The following is a 27499-nucleotide window of genomic DNA, read 5'->3' as shown; positions in this document are numbered from 1 at the left end:
GGCAAAAAGATTCCATTCGTGACGATTATAAAAATTTTAAAGTCATAAATAGCATCCAATTAATAACAATATTGAATCATCTATTTAAGTCTTTGTGACACTTTTATACAGTTATTATTTTTAAACATCTTATTTAGTCAATATAATATATAGAATAAATTTAGTATCAAATGATATTTATTTATATTTTATTATTAATTTAATATTTCGTGTCAGAAGTAAACAACGTATGCTTTGTTAATACTTTAGCAGGTGGCATTAGGAGCAAAAATAATAATTAATCAATTATTTATTATACATAATATAATTTGTTTTAATACAATATAATTTTGAAATATAAATAAATAAATAATAAAATTACGTTATTGAATTTAAAAAATATTATTTAACTTTTAAAATTACAGAAAACATAGTACATATTTATGAAGCTTCGCGCTAGTTTACTTTACCATCTTTTTTCTCATTACTAGAATGATTTTCCGAAAATTACTACATTGTAATAAATTAATTCACGGCAATAATTTAAAAGGGGAATAACATGTACAGTTTGACCGGTTTATAATCATGTTCTCGCTTAAACAAAGTCGAGTTAAGTCATCACAACTTACAAAATACATTTTTTAGCTTCTTGATTACGAATCCAAAGCAAGTGATCAGGTGAAATTGCTCTTAGAATTGGGAGAGAACACCCCAGCGCTGGTTAAGGCTATAGAAAGTGGCGACACCGACTTAGTTTATATGGTTATCTTGAAGTTAAGAGAAAAAATGCCTCTGGGAGATTTTAAGGTGAGTTTTCGTCGAAAGTTTAATCAACTAATAAATTTACTACGTACCTATTGTATAACTACATATAATTTCTATTTGTCTTGGTCAGTGGCAATTAACGTTTTTGCAAATTAAATTTTAGAGAACAAAAATAAAAGCGCAGCGTAAGTTTTGGAAGATTTAATGCATTGAACATTTTTGAATTTCCTAATTATAAAAAATATTTTATAACGTAATGAAAACTATTGATTAAATAGAATAATAATAAATTTAAAAAAAAAACGCATAGATTATGTAATATTCAAAAAAATGTGAAAGTTTACCACTGAGTTGCATCCCGTTTATTTTTAATGACATCCACAATTCTTCGAGGCATCGTTTTTACCAAGTTCTGACAAAATTCTAATGTAAACAAATCCCATATTTCTTCCAATTTTTTCTTCAATTCGTTGGCAGATCTGGCAGGATGTTTTCTCAAAGCTTTTTTCATTTCGCGCCACAAAGTCTCTTTTGGGGACAAGTCGGGACTGTTAGAAATTCATTCCAGAAGTGGTATGCCATGGTTTTCAATCCGTTTTAAACTATTTTTTGAGGTATGACAACCTGCTTCGTCGTGTTGAAAGACAAAATCTTTCGCTGACGTTAAACAGTGTTCCATAACCATTAAAAGAAATTCTTCTAAAATATTCAAATATTTGTCCGTGTTTACAATCTCATCGATAAAATGTAACTTTCCGACACCTTTAGACGACATACTGCCCCAGATCATGACAGATACAGGAAATTTGACTTTTCTCTTCAAACAGTCGGGGTGGAAAGCTTCTTTTTTCCAGCGAATGACGCGACTCCTACTGTCTCCAACACACACTTCAAATCTGGACTCATCACTGCAATTTTCCTTAGGCTAAAATAAAATGAAATTTATTAAAAACAATTCGTACTAATTTTTTCAACTATAACACTTTGTAAGTACCAAATCCTAATTTGTGGGTTTCTCGGTGACATGTTGATCTAGAAACATGTCTTCCAATAACGTCACTCCATAAAACGCTTAACTCCATATAATTTTCTCGTCGATTTTTCACTATAATGCGTCTAATGCCCTTCGATCTGCTTCGGATATTTTACTTTGTCGGACATTTCTAGGTTTTGTGACCGCCGTACCTGTAGTTTTGTATCTACTGACTATATTTTTTACACTATAACGTGACTATAAGAGTGAATATATTTTTTTTATATATACAGGATATCTGTATAGTTGGTTGCCTACCAGTACCCACAAAATTTTTTACCACAATTCAGTTCATCTACATTATTAAGAATTTTTTCAAATTTCCCAACATAATTTTAGGATAAATTCATACTTCAAACTACATTTTGATGGTTGCTACTGTTATTATTAATATAGTTTTAACATATTCAATTTTAAATATTGATGGTTACTGTCATATTCAGACAAATACCTCAAGTTACATTGACTGCTTTGTTCCGGCTTCCGTCCTAACGTTGTCATTATTGTCATTTCAACCAGTTGCTATCAAAAAGTCCTCGTAGACACTTTGTCTCAGGACTAGCAACCTCCAATGGAGTCTTACGTTGCGATGTTGTCTATTCCTGTTGTAACTTACACATCCTAGTATATAAAATCAAATAATGTAACTCAAATTTTATTTAACAATATTTAAAGGGTTTTTACCCATATATTTAGTGGCTCAAACCATGTACATCCAGTATTAACCACATTTTTATATTAACCTTGGTCAAAATTTTTAATTTCATGTTTGCTTTAATTAAAGTGGTTATATTTTTGGGATAGCACTGATGATGGAATATTCCGAATTAATAACCGAAAACGGTCTACGATGTAGCCCGACAGGGTGTTTTAATATATACCTTTTATAAAGGAATTTTTAAATAAATTTTTTTAACAATGTTTAGGTTATATTTTTGATTTCTCGTTAACCTACAACATGATAAACTTCAATAAACACAATTTATCTGTCAGATAATTTTATTCATTTCAGTTGGTAGTTCAGATTTCTTTCCAAGGTGGTGCAACGTGTTGAAATATAAACTGACATAAAGCTTTAAATTATTTTAATTATTAAATTTTATCTTAAAATTACAGCAACCAATATTTTCTTTTAAATGACAGTTGGTAGTTCGAATTTCCTTCCTAGGTGGGGCTAGGAGTTACATAGACAGATTTTTATTAAGTTTCAACAAAATTCAATAACTTTTACGAAAATGAAAAATAAAAAACGAAAAGATTAGAAAAAATACGATTTTCTTTATTTCATCGGTAATTTTGATGTTATGATAAAAATGTTATATAACAAAAGTTGTACATTGATTATTTATAACTTTCACATTTAAAATTTTTTGATAAAATGCCAAATGTTGCCAGAAATTGAAAAAACAAACTCATTTTCATCTCATTTTAATCCTCACACATCACCCCCGGAACGTCAGTCATTTACTTCATAAAACTTCTCTTTGCATCATAAAACTTTAGATAAACATTTTTTTTTTAAACTAAAGTCTAGCTAATATATCTGGTCTACTTGACACAGTTCGACTGACATTTCTGGAATTTCTGAATTTTTGTGTATATTGATAATTATTTTATAATCTGTTTTAGATGACTATAAGAAATTTTCCAGTAGCTCAATCTTTGTACATTAAATACTGTAAAGAACACAACACACAAGCTCTGAACGAGATATATATTCAGGAGGACGACTTTTCTGCTCAAGCCGAAACTTTCATATTAGAGAGCTTAGATGATAAGGTAAGAACGATTCATTATTTTATTTTCTTTCATGAAATGAATAAAATTTATTTGAAATTCAACAACAAAAAAAAATCATAAATAAATCCGTTAAGTCAGTAGTGACCTTTTAAAAACCATGATAAAGTGACCTATTATTGCATCGTTAAATTATTCTGGCACTGAAGCCTATTTATATTTCATTTCTCATTCATCTAATTGAAATATATGGTTTTAGAAAAACCATATGAAAGACGCTCTGCTGACATCGGCCCAAGAAGCTTACAAAAAAGGAAGAAAAGATCTGTACGTAGGCATGTGTGATGAATCTGTGAAATTGATCAGATTTCAGAGGGAAGTTGAAGATAAAATACCAGGCACTAAGACTAAATTTATCGGTAAATCAGTGCATGACACTTGTAAGCTGTTGCTGGAAATGAAAGAGACGAAATTGGTTGAAAAATTTAAAAATGATTTTAAAATTCCGGAGAAAAGGTAAGTGAGACCTGTTGTTGATTATTGATATTTTATTGAGTGAGTTATTTGTTTTGTTTATAGTGTGTCTTCTTCTTATGGTGCCGTGCACCCATAGTGCGTTGGCGAATTATCTTAAGGTCAGACGTCTGTCTTTTGCGGCATGCAAAAGTTCGCCAGTGTTAGTTACGCCTGTCCAGTTCTTTATATTTCGCAGCCACGACATTTGTTTGCGACCTACTCCTCTCTTGCCCTCAATCTTTCCTTGGATAATTAGTTGAGGGATTGCGTATTTTTCCCCTCTCAGGATATGGCCCAGGTATCCAATCTTTCGTGCCTTGATCAAGCTGAGCAATTCTCTCTCAGTATTTGCTCTTCTTAAGACTTCCTCGTTTCTCACCCTATCTGTCCATGGTATGCGGAACATTCTTCGCAAGGTCCACATTTCGAAGGCTTCCAACTTGTTAATGGAAGATATTTTCAACGTCCATGTCTCCATGCCGTATAACAATATGGACCATACATAGCACTTAACCATTCTGTAACGGAGATTGAAGGAACGATTGCGGTTACAAAGTAGCGGTTTAAATTTAAGAAAAGCTTGTCTTGCTTGTTCGGTACGGCATTTTATTTCTTGTTGAGGATCCCATTGGTCATTCACCATCATTCCTAAGTATTTGAATGTTTTCACTTGCTCGATTGGAGCATTATCTACGTGCAGTTGTACTCTGAATAGAATACTCTGATAGTGTGTCTATAGTGAGTTTTTAGTGCGACATTGGTCAATAATTCCATTATGATACAAAATATCAAAAATATTATTTAGAAAAAATGTAGGTAGGTAATGATGTCGAATTCTACAGGGTGATTTATAACTACGTGGTAAAGCAAACATACAATGTTTTAAATAGGGCACCCTGTATATTTCCTAATAACATTTAGATTCCTTTTATACTACCTGTTCTTGCAACATGAAGTTTCACAGTACTGTACAGGGTATTTAACGAGTTATATAGCCCATTATCTTTTACCAACTTTTATAAAAACGTATAACGGATTGTGAGCAGACTTATTTCCCTAACATTCATGAGTAAATAAGTATTCAATTTATATAATAGGGTAAAAAATATGTTCTAGTTTTTAAATTAATCTAACAGAAATTATTGACGAATAATCGTATGAACAGGGTGAACTACAAAAGAAAATTACGATTTTCTTAGACTTTTTAAATGTACAACCCTATATTTGATTATCTTTTAAATATTTTGTTTATCGATATTATTTCATTTTTATAAAACATTCACTATACTGCTCACCTAAGAAAAAGTGCAGTAAGTAACAGTAGTAGAATTTTGAGAAAACTCCATTTTTAGTTTAGTAATTTTCAATATATTTCAGTTGTTAATTGTTTATTCTTCAAGTACATTTATGTTAAATACAAATAAAAAATTTAAATCTATAATCCTAATTTTTAATGCAAAAAATGTTGAAAATTCAAAATGATGTCGTAAATAAGGCACTCTTTCTTGGTATTATAAATGGCTATATTTGCCGTATATACTTTTTCTCCCTACGGTGCAAAGGTTTCATGGTATGATACCAAACGCTTTACAAATAATACTTTTTTGAACACGTACACCTTCTGCATGTCACTTGAAAGATATATTACATTATTTGATCTTTTCTCATCAGAAAATCTTTTATGTGCGTTTCTTGCTTCTATAACTAATTCGTTATGAACTTTCCATTGTTTACAAATATCACACGATATATCAAGATTTTCTTTTTTGTGGGCAAGAAGAGTAAACTGTTCACATTTTTCGCACTCCTCGTGTCCTAGTTGTGCGAATGATATATGTAGTTCTTTAACGATTCGCCCGTATAAATCATATGATACCTTTACTTTAAACCGGGAATTTTAGCGGTACCGATAAAGCACCTTTAGGAGTATTTGTGAATGTGTAATGTACAAACCTGTCATTATTTTATTTAAAGCCTAATGTGGTAAGGAAAAAACTCTTACAAACCTCTTGTGTAATGTCAGCAATATTTTAATTTGTATTGAATAGATAGTGATCGCCTTTCTGTTTCATTGTTTTTATTTCTTCTTCGTTTAACATCAACCTCATCACATGATGTCAAAATGAAATGCCTACGTTCAGACCACGCCATTTCCCAAAACTTTTTTTTTGCAAAAAGCATCAGCGTTCACACACGGTATGTGTTTTACTGCATGAGATATTTTCATTTCTTTATCTTTAAGTTTTTTCCTTTCTTTCAGGCTGTTTTCAAACCTTTTCGTTTCTTTGTGACAGGGGTTAATTGATTTTGTATGTCGATATTGTCAATATGTTGGTCTGCATTGTCATTACAATATACATTAGTTTGTTTACTATTTTCACAATTGGCAGAAAATCAACACTAACAGCTGGCAAACCTAGATCTTCTTCCAAGTTTATATCATCATTGTTTGGTTGAACCACATTTGTAAATAGATTCTTAAATACTTCAGGTACATCTCTAACTTGGAGGTTAGTATGTGATTCTAAATAAACAGATTTACCAACATCAAATTCTTCCAGTGGACGTGATATCAGTGTATTTGCACTAAGGTCATAAACTAGTAAATGGTTGTCTGTTACCTGTTAAATTATATTGTCAGGTAATCTCACATCTCCAACATTATCTGACAACGGTACAATGGAGCTGGATGGTTGAGGTCCGTTATTGGCGTCTAATAAATCACTGGAAGCACATTTGTAGATGAATTTGCAGAACGAATTGACACAGTATTAAACTTTGAAGCACTATTTTTCCAAAACAAAAATTAAGTAAAGGTAATTTATATACTTTATTAATCACTGCAACAAAACAAATATTGGTTCATTGTAACCTAAACTGAACACAGCAAATTATTAGCAAACTCGTGTGCTACAAACATAACCTCACAATTTACAGTTACACAGTTTACAATTACATAATTAAAATACTAATGTACATCAGCTGTTTAAAAAACCACTAAGCAAGACAAGAAGTCCAGTGTACTAAGCATAAACGCAGTACTGAGATACTGCATTCTTGGTTAGTCTATTATACTTACGGCAGTCTTGCTTACTATTTTGAAACCTTTGATGCACATACTGCAAAAAATTCTTTTATATCTCAATCACTGTTGAAGATACGGCAATTTTGTAGCCCATTGAATTCTGCATGGTGGAAATGTAGGAAACCATATATAACTCAAACGGTACTTTTTCTTAGCTGGGCAGTATACCTCAACTCATTACTTTCCGAGATATTTTTAGTTTTCTTACGGGTATATCTTCAATTTTTGAAAGTAGAAATAATTTGGTCTTGTGTAATCATATCAGAAATGAAATATTTTCAAAAATTGTACATTTAAAAAAATCGTTAATTTTCATAAAAGTGATAGACCAAACAATTGAATTAGCATACTGCGTTTATATTCGTCAAATTTAAGATTTGATTTTGTTATATTTTGTTTTATTGTATTTTATTCTAGTTTATTTTATTTTATATTATTTTTATTTTGTTTTATTTTATTCTATTTTCCTCTATGTTATTCTAATTTATTTCTGATCAATTGTAGCGAGAGAAATTACATGAGTTTGGAATAAATATATTGTTGCTAACGACGTAAACGATTGTTAGACCTAATTTGATTTGAGTATGTTAAGATTTTAAATCCCTTGTATTCGTTTTCCCATCTCATATAATTGTATTCCATCTTATCCCGGACACGACAAACCTAACTAATCTAGTCCGACTATGTCAAATCGAAAAATTAACGCACTATATTATTGTAGATATTGGTGGGTCAAAATAGACAGTTTGGCCAAACAAAAGAACTGGACGGAGCTGGAAAAGTTTTCTAAAATTAAGAAGTCTCCAATTGGTTACGCCCCATTTGTCGATGTGTGTCTACAGTACGATAACAGGTCAGAAGCTCTCAAATATCTAGCGAAAGTTACAGAAGACATTAAAGTGAAATATTGCATTAAGACAGGGTAAGTTTTTTTCTCTAATTTCGGTGCTCTCTTGAAATGTTTACCATATTTATTAATATATAAAAAGAGATCAATTAAGGATAAATAATTAACCAAATACATACATTGTAACCGTTTCAAAAGTTTCAAAAAATATTCAAAATAATGTTGCTCACGTCATCTATCCGGCGAGAGTGGAAGCATCTAACCTATCCCAAGAATCAACTAATCTAACTAAGTCCTAATGGCTCCGACGTCCAACAAACAGGACGAAAACTCTCTCAGCTCTTTCCGTCTGTCTCTATCTTGTGCGGCTTGCATCCAGTTACTGCTAACACGCTTCAGGTCATCAGTCCATGGTAGGCGTCCTCTGCTCCGTAATGCTTGCTCCTCCGCTCTTGGTCTCCACTAGACAATAAGTTTGTTTCATGATGGTAATTAATTAATTAATGGATTATATAAATATATCACTAAAACCACAATTAATCTTTACACATCTTAAACTCTGTATCTGTACCGGAGGGTGCCACGAATTTGCCATTATTATGCAACCTCGTTTACACTAGAGAGTCGTGTGTAGATGCGAACTTATAACATTATTGACTTTCGAATAAAATGTACACAGAGTGAGTAAAAATTTATAATTATTAAATTGAAAATTAGAGAGCAAGGCAAGAACATTTTTACATACAATGTTTATTTAATTTTAATTTTTTTAACATTTTTAACCCTTTTTAACGTTTATTATTAAATAAATGCGTTAAAAAACTTTTATCACATCTTATTCTAAAGATTTTTCAAACAAACTAACTGATTGGTGTTTTTAGTTTTTTGATAAAATATAATGGTTGTAAGTTATGTGTGAAAAAAAAATTAGATGAATTTGTAACTTCTGTTATTCTACTCATATAAAACTTGAAACAATTATTAAATAATAGTTACAGTGACTGTTTTTATTTCCCTGGCCTCTATTAATTTTTCAATAATTGTATTTTTACGGTGATATATTTTTCTTTGGTCTTGACATGGGTTCTCATTGAAAAGTTTTACTTAGTTATAAACAGTTACAGTTAGAAAATTTTATTTAATCGATATCTTTACAACTTGAAATAAACCTTTTATTCTGTAATATGAATATTCCACGTTTCGGTTTTGACGTTGTTTAATTTTAATGTTTTCTTCTGAATGGTTTATAGGTGTCTTCTTATATTCATTTTTCTATGATAAACAGACGTCGTTTGTAGCCCATGTTACTGAACTAATATTGCTCCACTTAGATGACTTTAAAGGTACTGTTGTAACCTCACTGTTTCCTGAATATGTTAAAATCTGGAATGGAATAACAAACAGTGGGTGCTAAATTTGTGACGAATGTATGTTCACTTTTCAGCAGTACACAAAAAGTTATAATTATATACGAGATATCCTAGTAACTATAAAAAAGACATGAACCAATGAGTGAGAATGTTATTTTGGGAGTAGAAAGCTCTCTGTCTCTGGTCATTTCTTTTAAATCGTGCATAGGTCTTTTGCATATTCCTATAATTTGGTCGATTCATATTGTTAACGATCTTTCTCGTGATCTTCGGCCTTCTACCTTTCCTTGGACAAAGTCGACGAGGTAATGAAGCAATAAACCTACCAAATTTTTGCAGTTGGATGGATCTCAATGAAACTTGCTGCATTCGATTCGTAAGAGTGTCAGAAAATTTTGTGATCAATAATGATGATGGGGAAATGAAAATTACATTATTTAAAAAGGAAAATGCTTTTTCCAAAGTGCATTTCGAAGTGATGAAAAATGATAAATTCGGAAATAATTTGCGGAAATTAGTTCAATATTACTATTCGAGGGTTTTTGGGTTCACTGAAGACGAATATCATGACGGTGATGGTCTCTGAGGCACCTGGTGCTCCTGGGCCTCGTCTTCCGGAGTTTTGTAAAAATTTGATACAAATCAGTGCAAAACTCGTTACTCATGGGTTTTTGGGGGCGCCGAATACTAATATCATTTTGGCGATGGTTTTCGAGGTGCCCAGGGTGGGATTCGTCTCCTGGAGTTTTGTGGAAATTCAATACAAAATCACTGCAAACTCGTTATTTTGTGGCCACTGAACACTAATATTTTTTGGGTTTGCCCCGCCTAGAGTTAAAAAACCGCTTTCTGGAAAATATATGGAACTAAACTAATTTTGCTGCGCAACGAGTGCGTTACAAATTCAAATGTGAACGATAGCAAAGTTTTTGGTTTTGAAATACACTCACCGCCGGCTACCTGTTATCGGTTCTCATTACGACTTTGGCTTTTATTGGTGCTCATGAGGCAGTTAGAGGGCAATAGAAGAAGATATACCTACTCAGTTAAATGTTAAGTTTGTTTCTATCAACCGAATTTAAAAAAAAAACAATAATTGCAAAAATTTAGATAAAATAATCTTAAACGACCTTCTCTTGCTGAACATATCCATATTTGGTATTTGAGTGGCTAATATGGATAAAATTTATACATGTATGGAAAACAAGCGAACAATTCGAGTTTGTTTGAACTTGAATTTTCACCTATGACGAAGAATTATACAGAAACGCTTCGACTGATAATATAGAGGACTCTTATCTGATTAACAACAACTGCTTTTACTAATGGTATCGATCTGAAATTGAAATCAGGTGTTACCTAAGGCAGATAAGGATAAGAAAAACAAATATTAAATCAAAAATGTTGGTTATTGAACGTGTTATCTAATAGAATATGATTGTTTGATATAAAAATAGTATTTTACAATTGATATTTTTAGATATTACAAAAAATAATTTTAGTCGTTTCGACAGTTTGTTCATGCCTTTATCAAAACTGCAATCAATATCTGGCAATTACCTTCTTAAACTATTTACTAATAAATAATAACTTACCTAAAACGTAAAGTGTGCCCCACGTTAAGATAAGCAAAATGTCCGCACTATCAGAATTCAATTTTTACATCTTGTTATTAAAAAATAAGACTAGGTGCAATTTTAGCCCGCCACCCCTCATTCCCCACCAAAAACGTCATGTTCACTTTTTTTTCGTTGGTTTGCAATCAATTTTAAAATTTCAAAAAATTCACACGCCTAGTTGAGCCTTTTACAAAACTTATCCATTTCTCATACGGTAATTCGAATGTTCATAACCTAAAAATGCATTTTTTCAAAAAAAACTTGGGATGGCTGCAAGTTTAATTTCTATTCTATGTATTCTATTGTATTCTATGTATTTTATCAAAAAATATATTTCTGATTTTATCCAGACTTTTCCGTAAGGTCCGCCACCTTCAAAAATTATTTGGCAACTATAAAATTATTTTTATAGATTATAATATAATTTAAAGTAATAGAGTCCTTTAGACATTCAAAAATTGGGAGAAACATCTTTAAAGGGTTTTTAAGGGTTTTCTGAAATTTTGCAGAGTTTATCATATTTTTGAGATCGATACAACCTGAATCAGTCAAATAGCAAGGCGTCAAAGAAGCAAATTCATTCGGTTTTTTCGCATGTTTCAAGACATCTCTATCTTCTCTGGATATTGGAAATATATCTTCTCATGTTATTTTATAAATATTTTAAAAACATGATGTTTAATGATAAACATTAGTAAAAAAGTTGGGTAAATCCAGTAAGAAACCCACGAACAACCCTTGAAAACTCGGTTTTTCGCATAAACGATGATTTTATTTGCTTCTTTGAGGCCTGAAAATATTATTTTTCATATATTTTTTGAATATGAATTGGAGACGCATTAATCCAGGTTGTATTGATCTCAAAAAACATGATAAACTCCGCAAAACCCCTAAAGACCCCGAAAAACTTGTTTTTTATAGGTTTAAAGTTGTTTAAATATCCCATGTCTATATATCCTTTAAGAAAACCTTAATTTGATATGTTTTTCGGGTTTTTGAAGGTGGCGTAGCTTACGGAAAAATCTGGAAAAAGAAAACCGAAAAATATATTTTTTTGTAAAATACACAACATAAAAAAAATTAGACTTGTAGAGCCATCTCCAAACAAAAGTTACACCATTTTTTCGAAAAAAATGAATTTTATGGTTATGTACACTTCACCTATGAGTCTATAAAAACTAGACAAGATTTGTAAAAGTGTGTGAATTTTTTGAAATTTTAAAATTGATTAAACCCACCCAAAAAAAAAACAAAAAATGATGTTTTTGGGTGATAGGGTTAGAAGGTGGCGGGCTAAAGTTGCGCTGAGTCTTATTTTTTTAATCACATATTATAATAAAAAAAAATGAAAAAGTTGAATTTTGGAAGTGATGTCATTTTGCTCTTAACGGGTGTCTTAAATGGTGTACCGTTAGTCTTCTACATTCACCTTCTAGATCATAATCATTATTTTAATGACGAATTTCAAATTCTTCACATCCAAAATAAATACCTTAAGCTATCTTTTAGAATATATGGAAATTAACAAATTAAAAACACAGACATAATTCTGAATGACTAACTTGAGACAAACAGTTCTCTCCTCCTCAACCTATTTCGTTAAAGACTATAAATTGTAAACACATTCAAAAACAGATTACTTGAGAAATGCACTCTGCCGAAATAGCTGTAGTAATAAAATATTATAATAAATTTTGTGGAAGTTTTGAAAACCAAGTTTTCAGTGTTTTATTGATATATAAAATGAATTTCCATCAAGTATCCATCTCCAAGAGATGAATTGACAAGAGTGGAGAAGCATGCTTAATCGATGACTCTATGTTACTGAAAACATTGTCAGACATATAAAAGCTAACCGGATAATATGGGCAGGCCATGTGATAAGATCAGAGGAAGACAAAGTGCTTTTTGAGAGACTAGACGGTAGAAGATCAGTAGGCTGGCCCAGAAAAAGGTTGAAGGATGATGTTGAAGCGGATTTATCTAGAATTGGGGTATAACAATGGTAAATAGAAGCGCAAGATCGTAAAGGATGGAGGGCGATAGTGGATGCGGCGAAGACTCACCCCCAGTTGTACCGCCAGTCAAGAAATTATTTATAAAGATGCTTTATTCAATAAAACTTATATATAGATATATAGATATAATAAATGCACCTTCCTCGTAGAGCGTTCCATCAGTTCCACCTACAGTCCATCTAATTTACAAACCGTTGCACGTCATTATCTACGTCAGAGATCGAAGTTGACATAGTGCCAAAGTATAAAAAAATCCTGAATCCATTTTAAATCAAATAGGTCACATAATTATTATTATACTCTTTACAACGACTATTTAAATTCTTACGTGACATTTTTGAAATAAACACACTAATTTTGTTCTAAAAAGAACAGATTTTATTAAATAGGTAAAAATATAAAACAAGAGGTATTCACTTTAAAATTTAAAATAATAAAGTACAAAAAGTGTTAACACCGCAACTGTCAAATAAGTGTTACCAATTTGTGCCAAAATATCACCTTCGTTCGATTACAGTTACAGTGTGTTCCGAACAAGTGTTCTTCATAATAACGCTTTATAATGCATTTATACAAATTAAATGAAACATATTATTGTGTATTTCTTTAAGTTAACATTAATAGAAATCTTTAAATAATATTTCTACGCGTATATAATAAAATATGTCTAGTTGCTGTAATGCCAGTGTACTCGGCAAAGTGATTCTAAAAAATAACACACCTACCGCCTAAATATTTTGTGTTGGTATCATGTGACGTCACGGGCTATGACGCCGATGACGTGCAACGGTTTGTAAATTAGATGGGCTGTATATTAGTTTGGAAGATCACGTTATGACAGACAAAAATAGACAGAACACTCTATTCTTATTTGTCTATGGCTTTCACTCGCCAATTTTATAATAGGATTGCAAAGGTTTTTTTTAGAAACCTTCTCTGAAAATCACTTTAAATATTTTCCAAATTGTCAAGACACACTTTTGCATTATTAAAATTTTTGCGATTTTTTTATTCTTCTCAATATTTCTGATCGTTTTGATATTCTCAAGCGTTCAATTTTTTCTATCAGTGGCATCACATAATTATCTTTTATTCTAACAGCGGCGTTACACCCACAAATCACTTACACCAGCAACTTTGATAAAATATAAAATTTATACAATGATACAAAAAAGAAAAAATGTTGATAAGTGGTTAATTATTGTATTTAAATAATATTTATGGTAGATTTTCATAAGTAAGTAATCAAAAGCTGTAAATTACGTAGTAAATGTATTAAACAAACACACTCTTGTTAGTTCTAAACTTTTTTTAACAAATTTTATGTTAGAGAACTGTAAGTGTAAGTGAATACTTTGCAGGTGCTTGGAAGAGGCTGCAGATATTGCTTTTCAACAAAGAGATATCCAAAGTCTGCGCTATGTCCAAAGTAAGTGCAGCAATCAATTTCCACAAAACCAACTTTGCGAGAGAATAAGTAGCATGATCATGCAACTGGAATCAAAGAAGTAGATTTACGGTGATTTATTATCTATGTATTGTTTTATTATAAAATATTATACATTCTATTTACATATATTATAAAAAATTTTAATTACTTAAATCGTATATATGGATAAATATTTCCTCCACTTTTCAATAAAATTATGGATCTTTTTTCTTCATATCCATTTATATTTTAACTTGTTGGCATTTATTATATTGTTACGTTGTTCTATGGGTTCAAAAAATTGTCGTAGGTCATTGCTGCGTCGATATAATTAGTTTGTGGAATATTTCGACGGTGGAGAGACTTCTCTAACGCACAGAGCCGCAATCAGGGATATGTGACACAACAATATTTTCCTTTGCTCAAAAAAAAGACCTCTTTAACACATATGAACCAAGTTTATGGCAGTTTTGTACTGTGCTGTATAAAAATCAATAACTGTTTCAATGAAAAATGGATACTATTCTTTGAATTGTGATTTTAAGCTAACATTATATAATAATGCTAAAAGAGACTAAGTTAGAGTCGGACCAGGTTTTTATTTTAAGTAGATCAGAAGTTATAATTGCATGAAGAGTTGCAATATTAGAGTTCCTAATAAAAGTAATATTGGTATCATCAGCAAAAAGGAAATTTTTCTCATTTTCAAAGTCATTTATAAAGATAAGTAAAAGTAGAGGACCCAATACTGAACCTTGTGGTACTCCACATACAATGCTTTTGTGGCTAGTCAGTATCATTTGCTCTAACTAGTTGTTTCCTATTCCTTTAGTAAGATTGGAACCAATTCAAAGAAATACCTCTAATTTCGTAGAAATTTAGTTTTACGGTTACTTATTTTAAGTATCGGATCGATTACTTATTAAGTCATTTTTTAAACTATTTAAAAGACAAAAAAAAATAAATTTTCATTATAACTTTTTTTGTGTTGAATACAAAAATATACAAAATATAAATTAAATAATTTTATAAAACACAACTCTAGGCTCTCCTATATAACGGATTTCAATTATTCGAATTTTATTTGAAATATCCCTTTTATATATAAAAAAATCAATTATTTACATCTTTTTTTTGTTGGCTCTGGATAATTTTGAAAATTAATAATTAAGATTTTCTAGGCAAATTTGAAGGTTCTATGTGGCTTTTAAATCTCTGAAAAATATTATTAAAAAAGCATTGAAGCGGAAAACTTTTTAATTGTTTTCAAAATTTGCTATTTAAAATTTGAAAACCTCTCCATGAAAAAAAAACGACGTAAAGAAAAATTATTATTATTTTTACACATCGAGAAGAGCAAATAAGTTCTTAATTGCATTTCAAAAAATTTAAATCGGGTAATTAGGGGAGCCAGCTTAAGTTATTTTTGTACATATCCCATCAAAGACAAAGGAAGAAAAAATGTATATTTGATAGATTTTATTATTCTTAGTAACATAATAAATTAAAGAAACCGCTAAAAAGTTGTACTGTACTATATTAGTGTTCTAGTCAAGCTTGTTACATTGTGCAGAAAAAATCGGATAGAGAAATATATTTAGAATACTTTAAAAAACACATTTTTGTATTAAATGATTTATATTAAACTAACAGTTTCGTATCTTATAATGACACATACAATTTTACTGATTTATAACAAATAAAATGTTTATTAAATTACCAACTGTTTTATTGATCCATTATCCTCTTTGATATCACGAAACTAGTTGGATATTATTTCCAGAAAAATATTTGTTTTGTTTCAAAGGATTACTCATGTTGTTTTCTATAGATAACGAAAAGTAATTTTAACATTGACACGGAAAAAATAAACATAAAAAATGTGAAAATTCAATCGGTTGGTACGAAATGAACCAGCAACGTACGCCGGTACGCGAGGGCAACATAAACTGCAGAATCCAAGTAATGCTCGGTATTGAAAATACTTTTATCTTCTGTACTTCCTTTTCTAGAGGGCATATTATACACCAGAAGGTATGGATGACGTGAAGTCTCTTCGTTCATATTACGTTCCATCAGATAGTGCTAGACTCTCAGAGAGAGACATTTTGTCAGAGTATTAGCAAGGAAGTCTATTTCTTGCACATTGCATATTTTGTTTTTAATGAAATGCATTAGACTATTTCATACGAAAGACAAACTCGTTCCAATACATAATCTTTCCTCCTCTACTCTCTTATTTTCCTCAATATTTTCTGTTCTTTGCGATTTGTGTTGCTTCTTACCAAGATATACCCTTATTTTTTGTAATAACTCTGCTATGTCGCTATTCCATTCCTTTATTGATCTGTCTGTTCTGTTTCAAACATAACAGAAAAAAACAGATTTCCTCTTACACTAAATAAGAAAAGTAAAAACTACATAAGTATTTAGATTAACTTGTATTTACATAAAGCGGTTATATATTTTAGGTAGCTATGCTTTTGAAAAAAGCCAGTCACTGACGTATTCTGCGCAATTTCAAAATATCGACAGGGTCCGAAGGTTCTCGTTGCTTAAAATAGTCTAGTAGAACATTGGCAGCATTTTCAGTCTCCTGGTTAGATACTCTTTTGATTAATACCTTCCCATCATTTTCTTCATCTTGGCTCTCATTTCCGGATGAACCAGGTTGTGATGTACCGACACCATTCAAAACTAGTTCGACAATACCGTCGTTGCTGAGCAGCTGATAAACTGGGTCATCTCTGTTAAAAGTCTTCCCTTTCACTTTGATGGTAAACGATTTCTAAAACTTCATTGATCATAAATTATCTTCGGTAAAGACGTTTCATTGTCTCAATAACATCCTGATTCATTGATTCAGCAATTGATGTAAATTTAAGTAAATTTATTAACTGGAAGAAAAGGACAAAGAAATTTACATCTCTTTTGGATGAGCACCAGCATGATCTAGAAGAAGACCCGTTTGTGGCAACTTTTCCTTCTTCAATTAAGATTTTACTTCAGTAATGAACTTTTAATGGAACCAATCGTGAAAGATGTCACAAGTTATACTGTCAGCTTGCTGGTTATAATAATGAACTGGGACATTCTGCGGTTTCATGTTTTTAAAAGCGCGAGGATTTTTTGACTTTACAATTTCAGTCGGCTTCAGTATGTGGCTGCCAGACGCATTGGCACAACATCAACACCAGTCATTACTTTTTTTTCTACCTTGGTGCACTCATCTCATTACTTCCAGCTAAGGTTTTTGTAAATTACGTAATACCATTACTACGTAGTGCATCTACACAATGAAGATACCATTACTTCCATTACCCCCCAAAACAAACGTGTTAGTGAACACGTTGTTTTGGGGATAATGATAAATCAACAGGGAAAGGACAAAAATATTACGACAGATAACTCCTTGATATCGATGAAATTGACCAAGTCATTGCAAAATAAATCAACAAGTCTTGTGTTTACTTTGAATCGCAACAGAAAGAAAGTTCCTCTAAGCGTAAAGCGTGAAAATAGAGAATTTGTATGTTATCCATATATTCCAGATCGACGAAAAAATAACACTTACTGCATACTTACCAAGAAAAGAGTCACAAAAATGTGGTTTTATTGAGCTCATTACATCAATTAGTGGATGTTGCTTTCGATGGAAAAAAAACTTCCTGAAACAGTAAATTTTAATAATAAAACCAAATGTGGAGTTGATGAAGTGAACCAAATGGCGCGTCTTTATACTAAAAAATTTGATTTAAGACGATGGCCTAGCACGTGTTTTATAACATTCCTGACTTTAGAGCAATTAATGCATGGATTATTTATAAATAAATAACTGGAAGTAGACTCACTCGTCGTAAGTTTGTTCTTCAGCTATGTGAAGAATTACGGGCTCCATAGCTTGTTACTATCCAAAAATGTCAGTGGAAGTTATTTCGAGTTATTTCAGTTTTTATAGAGCAAACTGTATGGTGTTCCAAATATTTAAATAATGAGACTAAAAAATAAAATCAGATTCTATCATCTAGAGTTGATATAATTTCTTTAAACTGGATTTTTATTGATTTGAGACATTGGGCCAAAATGATCCCTTCGGGCTTTCTACGTAGGTATGCTAAGCCATACTTTCTAGTGTTAGGCTCCAGACATTAAAAAGGAATCAAAAAACAACAATAATTATAAGGGAATCTGCGTCACAACTGTGGGTAGGTTGTATAGGAAAATCATTAAACAAAGGATGGAGAAACAGCTGCGAATCTCAGAAGAACAGAATGAGTCTTTTTATCATTGATGTTGCTATATATTTAAATATTAGTTGTGTTGGCTATTGATTTTTATTATAAAACTTCATTTGGCGGATAATATTTGAGTAGTTAACATTATAATATGATAAATATGTCGATAGTCTAATACGTTCTCACAACTCTCAAGAGACCGGTCACCAGAACTTTTATGAATCAGTACAATATTAAAAATAAATAAAAAATCAAATCGTTTAAATGGAATTTTTCAACAGTAACACCGCGTGCGTTGTTTTTATTGGACTTTCCGTCATAGATAAGATACCTACGGCTATAAAAAAGATTCTACCCAACAGTTCACTTTAGTTCGAGTTTTCTGTTATCGTTGACAACAAACAATTTAAAAATATGGCAGGTGAGTTTATTTTTAAACTATTAGGTTAATGCATTATTTATGGGTGTTGACTATTTAAATATTATGTTTTAATGTTAGCGATAAGTAGCAATGGTGATAAAATGGATTAACAAGCAAACGTTATTGCTTTAGATTACATTTGTACTACAAAATCAAGGATTAATATTTTTATTTAGTTGTTAGATTTGATTTCTGTCCAAATAATTGAAACATAAGCGATGGCTTATCTTTTTCGGTAGATACCATCGTACCTAAATGTTTTTGTAAAGGCATGGCTCTCCAGTTAAGAAAATTCTTTAAAAACTTTCTTTTGTAAACGATTTTCAAACTGGAAGTCCAACAATTTCTCTATTTCTGTTCTGTGCAATGGATTTCACACTCTTTTGGCTATGAACCGTTTCAAAAGAAGTACAGGATTATTTACTTTGTTTTTATCTCAATGCGAAGTTGACTTTTTAATAGATATTCAGAAAAATATCGACTAACCGCCCCAACATGTTTTCTATGGACTTCCTCTTATACTTTCTTTACTAATTTAGGATTAAGCATTTAAACAGGATCTAACTATCTTAATTTTTGCTCTCTTTGACTTAATCGGTGGAAATTTAGATTTTGTATTCATTTTAAATTTCTTTAAGTCACTTTTTTTTCTTAATTAGATAGATTTGGTAAAGACCAATTAATTAGACAATTTTTTTAACTATAATAATTTAATTTAACTTAATTGAAAACTCATCCTTCAACAAAAGAAAAATTGAATTTTTTTTTATTTCTTTCTTTTTATTCTTTTTCTTTATTTCTTTGAACTTAATATTTTTTATATGTACAATTTAGTTTTTTTTCCCTTACTTTTAATTTTTTGTTTTAAGTCACTTCTCCCATTAATCTAAGCTTCCATCCTCATTCAACGTCCATTTCTATCTTCAAAATTAATATTCTATATATAGAAGATGTTCCCTTCTATCTAAATCTTCATTTTTCTAGTCGGTGTTCTAGTGCTTTCAATATTGTTTACTGTCCTTACATACTTACATAATACATTAAAAGTTACCTTGGATTTTTATGTTATCTGATTCAGCACTAATGACAATTAACGTGGACTTCTACGTCTCTGGATCCTACGTTCACTCCAAATTTATCACTCTCTACTACCTTTTTATTTATTTAATTTTTGTTAACTTTTTGAGGGTGTAAAATCTAATGACTGTATCAGTAGAGTTTATTGAAAGAGATAACTAGTGTGTGTTTGATTCAGAGTAAAAAGTCGTGCCCTCGGGTGCTTCCATGATGCCTTGCCTACCAACTAAAACCACCCTCAGCCGCACACGTGCGGCTGGTCTTGTTTAGATCGTCCCAACACGGTCCCAACAACAACATGTTCTCCTCTTCCCGCGATTTCCATTATATTATTCGCCCACCTCTCTCGTCTGCTCCATTTTTACTAATGCCTTTGATTGCTCTAGTAAATGAATTTGTAGTACCCCTGCTATTACTTGTAAGGTAACTGTCGAATTCTTGTCAACATACGACTCTCAACCGGGTCTTTCTCTAAGCTTTCTCTAGAATTCTCCTGTATTTTTGTTTACGCATTACCTGCTGCCATACTTTTTTTTTTGTTTCCACTTCTCCCTTTTTCACCATTTCTCTCACGTAATCAAACTTGCTGCAGTTACATTCTCTTTCATCCGCCCAACGCTCACACTACAACATCGTGTGTGCCACAGTACCCGAGAGACCACAGTAAAGGCACTGATCGAACTGTGACCTCCTTAACCTGAAAAGGTAGCTGCAGAAGCAGCCATGGCCTCAGAGCATTTGCGTGAGATAATAATCCAGCTGCGTATGCTCACAGTCCACCCAGTTTCGTGACTTCATCCACTCCGCCATATACGTGTTGCCTCCCACTCTTGCTGCCATTGACCGATTGAAACTAATCTCTCGGCCAGTCTCATCTCAGTCATCTCTCGCTCTCCAATGTCCCCCTCAGTCATCTCCGCCCCCTACGACTATGAATTCTGGCCCTTTCACCTGCCAGTCACTGTTGTAGCTAGATTGACTGCCCGAATTTAAACTGACATTTATATATTTATTACTGTCACCCAAGTTCAAAACACCTGGTACATTTGAGCCTGCGGACTAGGTCTTGATTATCTAACAGTTCTAACACTTTCCTGTTTGTAAGGCTGTGGAGTCGGTTTTCGTAATCCTTGGCAAGTTTCTTTATTTCTTCTCTAAGTGTTGCCATACGAAGTTCCCGATGTAGGTCTTTGTTGCGGAAATACCACGGAGCGTTGACTTTGTTTCTTAGTATTCGGTTTTGGACTCTTTGAAGGCAAGTATAGTTACTCTCACTAGTACAGCCCTATAACTGTAAACCATAGGACCATACTGGTTTGAGCATTTGTTTGTAAACTAATACCTTGTTCTTGATTGTAAGTTGTGAGCTTCTACTTAATAATCAATATAATTTCTTGTATTTCAGTTTTAGTTATTCAGTTTTCTTTCTGATATGTTCCTGCCACTTTAGCTTGCTATCCAAATGTAGACCTAGGTATTTAACTATTTTCTTGTACTGAACGATTTTATTGTTTAGTCTAACGGGATGATTATTTATTTTTTTGTGAGTGAAATCGATACCTATGGGCAGATTTCCCTTCATTAATTTTTTTGCGCCATTTATTATTCCAAGTCTTTATTTCACTGCGTTTTGGAGATGTCTAGTTGTTTTGTCTATAAAGCATCAACTTTCTAAGCAACAACTAAGGATAGGAAGATTTAGAAAACGCCATTTTGAAGGTTTTTATATGACTTATACGTTTCTTACTCTCAAATTTGTTTTAAACGCCTCGTTTTTTGCTGATAGACGAAAAAAGCGAAAATTTTCCGGTTTTTGACCTTAATTTGTTAATAACTAATTAAGTCCAAAAAATCGACTGCAAGAAACATATAGGTTCTTGTTATAGAGATCCATACTACTCAAAACAACTGTCGTTTACTTAGCCGGACGAGTGTCAAAAACAGGGTACTTTTTTGCTTATTTCCCTGGCCTATTATTTTGCTGAACGAACCCTAGCTTTATGCCTTGTCTAATCTTAAATTTATCACGAGACAAATTCGTTACATATTGTTTTTAAGAACAATTTTCTCATTTCATAGACTTGTATTATCAAATCCTGATGCATATGTCATATACAGCTAAGCTTTATATATAGTTTAAAGGTAGTAGTAAAAGCAATAATCTATTTTAAGTACTTAAAAAATCCTCTCGATATATTTTAGCTTACTATTGGGTTGACACATACGCTCGAGGTGGAGTACCATCTTCTGCTCTTCGTGGAGGCACTGACGTTGACGGGTACGAAATCTATGTCGGCAGAGCTCATTATGAAGGAGATTGGCTTCCAGCAAAAGTAATTCCAGGCAAAAATATCGCCTACGTATCTTACAATGGATCCGAGATTGGAATTCAACGCTTCCAGGTATTATATATATTTTGTTCATTAAATATGTTTAGTATAAAAAGTATAAAAATGATTAAACTAAGTTAAATTAACATATTGACTTCATGAATATATTGATGTATTCTATAAAAACGCAATTTAATATTTAAAATGATTGTTATTATAAATAAAAATATTTAAAAATTAAAAAGCTGATCTTCAACAAAAATCTGTTTCATGTTACAATAACATTATCGAAAACAGTTTCGTAAATGGTGCTATGTAGTTAATGAGTCAGTCTTTTCATTTATTTTGTTGTTCCGTTCTAGATTTTACAAGTATCAAAGGTTTTGGAATTTGTTTAAAATATTATTCATTAGTATACGATTACTTAAACAATTATTTACATTGTTAATGTCGATTAAATATCCATTATCTATTCTATTTTTAAAAACTATTATAGTGTTATCGCGTTTTTACTATTTGTACAGACTCTTTAAACATACGTGTGAGTAAAATTATACGTATATATTAGTCAAATAAAACTTAAATAAATTCTCTATTTTTGTTGGCCCTCTTTAGTACTTCCTCATTTGTTTTTCTTGCTGTGCAAGGTATCTTTGTCGATTTACCACCTTTGAAACCAGCCTGGTATTTTCCTACTATCCATTCTGCATATGGTGCCATACGCTGACATAGTACTGTGGAAAATATTTTATACGCTGCATTTGGAAGCGTAATTCCTCTGTGGTTAGAGAATTCAAAGATATCTCTTTTTTATGTATGGTGCAAAGTATTCCAATATTTCAATCATTGGGGAGGGATTTTTGTGTCCATATTTATTTTATAAGGTGATGTAATGCCATTATGATATCGTGGCCACCTTCTTTATATAGTTCAGCTGGGAGATTATCTATTCTGGGTGATTTGTTTCTGGCTAGTTTTTTGACTGCATATTTAACTTCAAGAATCGTTGGTGGTTCCTCTTCCCTCTTGTCTATTCCCCTTACCTCATTTTTTCGCCTTCAGGTTTTCTTCTTCTTCCTCTATATTAAGTGCCAGGTTAAAGTATCCCACCCATCTATTCAATACATCTTTCCTTGTTGTTAATCATGTCTGGATTTGGTTGGCCTGTTATGACAGTTTCCAAATATGTAATTTTAAGAACTTTTTCTTGGATTCCATTTAATTGCAGTTTTGCATCTGGACGTGGGTTACGGCTAAAGACTAAAAATTTGGTTTTGTTTGAGTTTATTTTAATGCAAATTTCCTCTCTCACGTCGTGAATACGTTCAAGCAGAATTAGGAGCCCTTTAATATTTTCTGACGAAATTTCTGTATCATCTGCGTATCTAATTGCATTAAATAGTTCCCCATTGGTTTTTATTCCACATAACTGTCCCCAAAGTTTTTTTAATAACTGGTCCGAGTAAACATTGAACAATATGAGGGACAAAATGCAACCTTGTCTGACTCCTCGTTGTATGGCGATTTCGTTTGTGTAGTCTCCAATTTTTACAAAAACGGGATGATTCCAGTACAAATGTTTAACGACACTTATGCCTTTGTCATCTATTTTTATATTTGTTTAGCATCTGCATTAATTTTACATGCTGCACTTTATCGAATGTCTTTTCGAAGTCCACGAAGCATGCAAATACATATTTTCTTTGATCACGGCATTTTTAAAATAAAATAAAAGTGCCTCCTTAGTTCTCATAGCATATCTAAAACTAAATTGGATATCTTCGAGATTTTCTTCTAGTGACTTTTTTGACGGCATTTCGGAAGCACTCACTTACACGTATATAATCTATTTGATTTCTAAAAGACCCAAGGTTACTGCCATCATCAAATGTGACTTTCCAAGTATATATTTCCTTAGAAAATTCATACAATCTCCGTCCTCGATCGTTAGGTTGTCCAAGACCATAAGTACCTACAGTTTGACCTCGTTGACATTCCCCAATTTTTCCCCAATCTTCTATAAGATGTCTAGGATGTGATCATAGAGCTTTTCGACTTTATGGTCCTATCGCCTATCTGTAGTAGGGGGAATAGATTTCAAGCATATTGGTTTTGAATGGTTGAGGAATTATTTGGAGTAATATTATTCTATCCAAGACTGGTACAAATATACCTACACCATTTTTGTGATGCGAATCTTCTGTGCTGTTACCGGAATAATATAATACACTACCGTTATTTTTACGAGTTCCTGACTCTGGCCATTTCTATTCGCTGATTCACTCTCCTGCCAAATCTGGGTATTTTATGAGTGTTTAATGGGGTGGTTCTTGCCTTGTGCCATTGATCATTTGTTAATTTATACATTCGTAATTAAATTACGAAATTATGTTGTGCTTCAATATATCGTGCTACCAAACATTGAAAGGATATATGATGAGAAAACTTGATCAATAAAAGTCAAAAATCGTACGTTTTTTCTTCTAGAACGAAGTTATAATTTCACTCGTATATAATTTATACATGTCTAGAACCAACAATACTAATGACTTTTTTCTTTCTATGTAAGGTTCTCTGTGAACAACAATTCGACTGGGTACCATGTCACGGAAGCAACATTCCACCAGATGCAGTGGAAGGAGGTAGAACGTCCGATGGTGAACCTTTATACATTGGCAGAGCTTACCATGAAGGTTCCCAAACAGTAGGAAAGGTAAATTTGTTAGTTGATTACTCAAACTTAGGTTAATGATATAAACATAGTAATTGATTTCACAATATGGATTTGTATTTTCGATATAAATGTTAGTGAAAATTGAATATGAATGTACAGACGCAGGTTCAAATCGAAACCTTATTGCTATTGTACTAAATTAGCTAATAACCTAAGCAAAGGTAAGTCCTGTCAAGGTTTGAGCATTAAAAAATGATAGTAGACCAGACGAATTGTATAAAATTCTACTAACAAGTTCAATTACAATTTAGACAGTCCACAACCATTGTTTCAATTTTAACCAGTGAATCAGACAAACTAACATACAAGAATAACAATTTTCAAGCAAAAGAACAAATTAAAAATTCTTGTGGACAATTAGAAAATATTTATTAGTTTCATTTACCCAAATACTCCAGTCGCCAGAGACGAAAATACCGCTGAACCTCTAAAAATTATACGAACAAACTGAATTTTGCTGATAATATTAGTTTTAAGATCCCAAAAAAAGTGCAAAAAAGTTTACCACTTTTACCTCCAGGCTTTCCCTCTAAAATGAAAATCCGACAAAAATGTTGGAAAAACATTTTATCATATATTATATAACGTTGGCTATTGAATAAACTTTCAGCATTGGACGTTCCATGGCTCGTTGTGTAATGCAATGCAATGCTGAACATGAGCCTTCGAGACCACATAACAAACCAACAAATCAGGCAAAGATCAGGAGTTGGACGGTGGACAAGACGTATTATGGAATGGAGGCCCAGAAACTACAAAAGAAGCTGAGGACGACCACCGACTAGATGGACCGATATAAAACGTGTAGCGGAAAACTGGCTACAAGCGGCCTAGTGTAGAGAACACTGGAAAGAACTGAGGGAGGCCTATGTTAAGCAGTTAACGCGATTGGTTGATTGATGATGATGATTGAATAAACTGAAAAACAACCTGCTAATTTTCACAATCATAAACGTGTCAGGATAACACGTTTATCAGGTTCCACTATTAAAGCTTCCCCTGTTCCAGCGTTCCCCTACATCAAGGTTTGTCCGACTCAACACCGTTAAGCTATGAACACATTTTCAACTTGCTATTAATAAACTTTTTTTTATTACTCGGGATCCAGCACTATACGCTTTTGGTCAACATTCAGATTTGGGACAAATTTTACTGAAATTTGCCTGAACTAGCCTTCGTAATCAGTTTTTGTCTTTATTGGAAAATTAATTTCTTTGGAAGCTTGCAGTTAAATTTTTTTTAGAATATTGATTAAGAAAAATATTCGAAGGCATATCTTCGTAAATCTGATTACTTTTTAACCCCTTCGTAGACAAGTATTTGATAATGGACAGTGCTTATTTCAGAAATTTCATTGCAGAACTGGTAAAAACAACAGAAAATTCGATTGGGCTTTTTGATGTGAAACTGTACACTGACACTTTTAATTTTAAGTTATTTTTAATAAACTTGAGTAACTCGTATGTTAAGATCTTGTCCCATATAGAGTCCTCAAATGAGTTTTCAGTCGACATATGAGACGAAAACCTAAACTAAAATCGCAGAACTGTTCTGATTGTCGGACGTATGATTTTCCAAACATAATTAACTATGCATAGGTAACAAAGGTGTAGATAGAAATGCAAATTCAAAGTTTTTGTTTTGTTTTAGGTTCACCCAAGTCACGGTGTGTGCTACGTACCATTCAACGGAGGCGAACACAGCCATTCTAGTTACGAAATCTTGGTCCTTAGGCATTAAATATTTATTTTTTAAGTTATTTATTTTTAAATAAAACTTTTACACCCACCAAAATTTTTGTGCATTTCTTGCTTTTTTAATATAAAATCATAAACGAATGTAATTTGTGTTTTCTTTTCTTTCTATATAAATCCCAAATTTAACACTTAAAAGTGCAACTTAAGAGCTGTGCGTAACAGGTAAAAATAAGGATTCAAAATTATAATAATGTTCTGTGGGTTCAGAGATTAAGTGTAGCACAACGTGATTTAACTAACTTTATTTAAATCAAAAACTAACTTAATTACATTAGTCAAGATTATTTTTTTTTGTCATTGACACGAGAACTAAAAAAAATGTTTACAATATTAGTTAAAATTTTACAACTTTAGATAAATTATGTAAGTTACAGTCTTTAAAAAATTAATTAAAGAGCTCCAAACCAGGTGAATTAAGGATATCACTAAGCTACTACCACTAATATTATGCTGTCGTCTGATGGAACTGAAAGAAGATCGTATTTTGGGTTGCATTTTGTGTAATTTGGATGTACTTTTACACCATTGATCTTGCCAATTTTCCAAT

General features: G+C 31.9%; 2 protein-coding genes across 2 annotated transcripts in view; both read left to right on the top strand.

Moving 5' to 3' along the window:
• The window catches only part of Vps16A (vacuolar protein sorting 16), a 28951-nt gene extending 12837 nt beyond the window's left edge, over window positions 1-16114 (top strand). Inside the window, exons 11-15 of the mRNA XM_072524157.1 lie at window positions 625-786; window positions 3407-3556; window positions 3774-4030; window positions 7837-8037; window positions 14331-16114. Of these exons, the coding sequence (XP_072380258.1) occupies window positions 625-786; window positions 3407-3556; window positions 3774-4030; window positions 7837-8037; window positions 14331-14481 (921 nt within the window). The 3' untranslated portion in view covers window positions 14482-16114. The remainder of the gene's footprint in view (window positions 1-624; window positions 787-3406; window positions 3557-3773; window positions 4031-7836; window positions 8038-14330) is intronic.
• A 2781-nt stretch (window positions 16115-18895) lies between these two features.
• LOC140435320 (natterin-4-like) lies at window positions 18896-27033 on the top strand. Its single transcript, XM_072524160.1, has 4 exons — window positions 18896-19054; window positions 22334-22533; window positions 25031-25174; window positions 26846-27033. The coding sequence occupies exons 1-4, from the start codon at window positions 19048-19050 to the stop codon at window positions 26933-26935; spliced, it is 441 nt and encodes a 146-aa protein (XP_072380261.1). The 5' UTR covers window positions 18896-19047; the 3' UTR covers window positions 26936-27033.
• Window positions 27034-27499: the final 466 nt, after the last annotated feature.

This window comes from Diabrotica undecimpunctata, chromosome 2 (genome assembly GCF_040954645.1).
Source record: "Diabrotica undecimpunctata isolate CICGRU chromosome 2, icDiaUnde3, whole genome shotgun sequence".
Taxonomy (NCBI): Eukaryota; Metazoa; Arthropoda; class Insecta; order Coleoptera; family Chrysomelidae; genus Diabrotica; species Diabrotica undecimpunctata.
Note: the sequence above shows the minus strand (reverse complement) of the source record. Positions and strands in the feature narration are given on the sequence as shown.